Below are 3,819 nucleotides of genomic sequence, written 5' to 3'. Positions count from 1 at the left end.
ACTTAAACTTTCGCACATCTTTTTGAAAAAAGATTTAATAAAATACTTTTAAGATTGTTGAGGAGGAGGCACGACATATATGTTTAAGTATACCATTACCTTCTGTGAGGTGACGAAGAAAGCACACGACACTAACTAGCAAATACCTAGATTGGGAGCTTTTCACTAATTTATATGGCAAACTTCTAGTTATCTCGGGAGTGCAGTTTTATTTATTTTCTAATCATACCTTTATTTTCATTATTATTATTATTATTGTAACAACAAATATCTCACACGATACTTTACACCTAAAGAGCAAATCTAATTACTGTTAGTAAAAATGACATCAACAAATTTTATCAAAAAAACAAACAAATTAAATAGTAATGAAAAGCATGTACAACAATCAGAAAAAATTGAAATATTTTAACAACCCAATAAAACAATAAAATCTAAAAAGTGTTCAAAAATACATAAAAAGTGAAGAAAAAACGACAAAAAAACATTAGCAGACACACATCTGACGTGTATACCCACTGACAAATGCAAGAAGCGTAAATAATATGGTGCAGGGCCTTGAGGAAGGGGTTCGAATAGACTCTTTTATTTGATTGTGCTATAAAAATGAATACTAAACGGATATTGGGGTGGAATGGAATATCGAGAATTATTCAGTCGAGCAAAGCGCAGGTGATTCAAATATCATCAAAGCAAGACTGAATAATTGCGATATCCGATTTCACCCAACCCAATATGTGTTTTTATCAACCTCCCAAAAAATAAAATAAAAAAAGATTACCGTTTATGAAATAAGTCTTTCCAAATTAACAACAAAGCTTCATAAAACATGTAACAAAACAAAAAATATTATTTTTCCCGCCGTTCTCCTTCGTCGAGGCTCTTTAGTGTTAATTGAATTGTTTTTCTTTAAATCCAACAAAAGATGAAGGAGTGTCAAATATACATTGTCAAATTTAAAAAAAAAATTTGACAGAGCAATTTACGTACGTCTGGATAATAATTGTAAATACAAATGCATTACGATACGAAATACCTTCTCTATATCCTATCAATTGTGTCTAAACTAACACCATGTTAATTTACTTGTCTTTAACTTACATCAACATTCGTACCAACACAAGTTCCACGAAGAAAGCAGCCAATATGAATATGACGTAGGCTGATCTGTTGGTGCAATTTGAACGATATTCAGATTGACATTTGATTGTTTTAAGTTGACTGGGACACACTGGAATAAAACATTTCAACACACGTAAAAAGTAAATTTATATGAAATATCAAGTAGTCTGAGCATTTTAGCTAAAAAAAAATGCTAGTTGTCTAAACCGTGTTTTGCGTAAATTATCTTTTGTCATTTAATGATTTTTTTTAGCCAAAATTTCCTATAAGGATTTTTGTATTGACATCTGTTTAAATTTACTTTTCTGCATTACTCACCATTCACACGTTCTCTGTTTGGACATATCTTTGAAGTAGAGTTGCATATATACAATTCAAACCGCATATCTTTGGTAGCATTTACTCCTTCTTTGTTACTTAAACTCTTCTTTGTTCCATCTGAAGTTGCTACAAAAAAGATTACCAATGGTATTTTATTCCTGCATGATACTTTTAACACCGATGGAAAAAAAAATAAAAATTAGTAAACTTACTGAAAAAGTAATATGTCTTCTCATACATGTTTGTCCACTCATTAATATCTCCTCTAAATTTTGAAAGAAGGAGAAACGTGTCCAACGTTGTATATGCCATGTTCTTCATGACAGCTTGTCTCACTTGACAGGTGTGAATTTTTTTTGCTTTCTGTCCATTTCTGTTGTTGTATGTTTCGATATCTGTTGTAACAAACATGTTATAATGAAAATTTGCATAATTGATTTGTTTATCAGTAAAAGTATTCAATATTTCTGGGTTTCCACATAGAACTGTCACTGAGTCATCAATATAGGCACTGAACTTTCTTGCATTATCTCCACACTTTGTGGTGTTAAATCTAAAGTAAAAAATTAAATGAGAGGTATGATCTAAACAAATAATTGAAAAAAATAATCCATTAGTCAATCAATCAATCAATTGGAAATGGACACACTGCAATATGCATAAGTAAACTAACTGAACGTATGTTCATTTTTACTTTTCACTTTCTTTTCATTTTTATTTAACCTTATTTTTAAAGCGGAAGGACGGACTTTACCCTCCCCCAGCAGTTCAAGTCAGATATCTTTTTGGATCTAGAGGAGAAGTTAGAACAAGCTAGGACTTTCATGGATTACATTATTCTTTTCATAACGAGAAGATGCAACCTTGAGACGGCGCGCAGAAAGTTTTTTTTCATTTTTATAATACTTATAATATATTTGTATAAACATGCATTTCTTCTAATATAATTATATTTATTTATGCGTATTGAAAGCAAATTAGGCAAGTGTAAATTGCAAATTTAAAATAATTATAAATCAGATTGTTTGAAAAGATAATGACGTCAGCAAAAGACAATGATTTTAGTGTCGATTTTTGAATCAGAACTCTTCTTCTAGTTTGCTATTTAAATGCCAAATCAAGTCCATTTGTCCCTCCCTTCAATGTTATTGATGTGGCACCTTCTCCCCTCCCACCTTAAAACAGGGTTGTTACCACAAGCTTCAATTTATAGGATTGCTTTAGTGGATACAATCTACTTACATTGGGTTTCTTGGATCCCAAAGTATATTTGGATGCATGTATGCGTGACATCTTTGCAAGATTAAAATCGAAAAAATCATAAATGTCATTGTAAATTGTTTTTCCGTTAGTGACGGCATGATACAGTCGAGTTGTGATTGTTGGTTGGTAACTTGTTTGTACGAGTCAACTTTACTTGAAATATACCAAACTCTTTCTAAAGAAAACACAGTCAAAGTTTCTTTTGTGTGTTTTCAGCTACCTTTGTTGGTGTGGCTCAGCAATCAATGAAGCGACGAAGATTTGGCTTGCTTTAAGGAGAGTCGAATTGCACTTGTCTCGATTATACATTTTTGTAAATTAATAAGTCCACTATGAAATGGCAATAATTGAGACAAAATATTTTGTTCTATAATTGACTTCAAGTAGAAAGAATCAGGTTATATAAAAATGAAAAAATAAGAATAATTGCTTTTACTATCACTTTATTTACCAAACTATCATTTCACATAAAATCAAAAGTATAGATAGTTTAATACTTATTGCAATAACCATTAATATGCGGTACTATCATAAGTACAATTTCTCTGATCAATTTAGATAATAGCCTATTTAACTCAGATTTCTTCGAAGATATCAGTTTCTCTTACACGAAAGCCTATGTGCAAACGAATGTGTCAGAGCGAACCTCAAACAAATCAACCAATAAGCCCGGATTAAAATCAACCAATGATCATCCAATGATCATCCGGGCACAAAACAGAAACAGAATCAATCAAAAACGCGGTCAATATAGTGGAAAATCCGTTGCGACCCAGTTTTATTTTTCATACTAACTATTCGGATATCCTTCAAGTAAGAAAATTATGCTGGGTATCTTGGTCATTTAATCAATTTATGTTGAACTCGATATCAAACTAAAATCAACCCCCTCTCTTTGTTTTATATGGCGAAGTACAATGGACATCGTCTTTAAACAAAAACATTAAGTTTTATTTATTCTGTATAAGACTATTCAATTTTTACCTACTGTTTTTCAATTTAAAACAATCAATGTAATCGCTAGTTAATAAATAAAAACTAACGCTCCATCTATTCTTGTTTATATTTTTATAAAAATGCCAGTTTGAAACACATTATAATGACGTCATTGGG

General features: G+C 31.0%; 1 protein-coding gene across 1 annotated transcript; it reads right to left on the bottom strand.

Moving 5' to 3' along the window:
* Positions 1 to 296: 296 nt before the first annotated feature.
* On the bottom strand, positions 297 to 3,588 carry LOC130629292 (uncharacterized). Its single transcript, XM_057442443.1, has 4 exons — positions 2,686 to 3,588; positions 1,656 to 1,996; positions 1,441 to 1,569; positions 297 to 1,231 (listed from the first exon to the last, which is right to left on the bottom strand). Exons 1-4 carry the CDS (start codon positions 2,802 to 2,804, stop codon positions 1,098 to 1,100), a joined length of 723 nt encoding a protein of 240 aa, XP_057298426.1. The 5' UTR covers positions 2,805 to 3,588; the 3' UTR covers positions 297 to 1,097.
* Positions 3,589 to 3,819: the final 231 nt, after the last annotated feature.

This window comes from Hydractinia symbiolongicarpus, chromosome 15 (assembly GCF_029227915.1).
Source record: "Hydractinia symbiolongicarpus strain clone_291-10 chromosome 15, HSymV2.1, whole genome shotgun sequence".
Classification (NCBI taxonomy): Eukaryota; Metazoa; Cnidaria; class Hydrozoa; order Anthoathecata; family Hydractiniidae; genus Hydractinia; species Hydractinia symbiolongicarpus.
The sequence above is the reverse complement of the archived record's forward strand: the minus strand, read 5'-3'. Positions and strand labels throughout refer to the sequence as shown.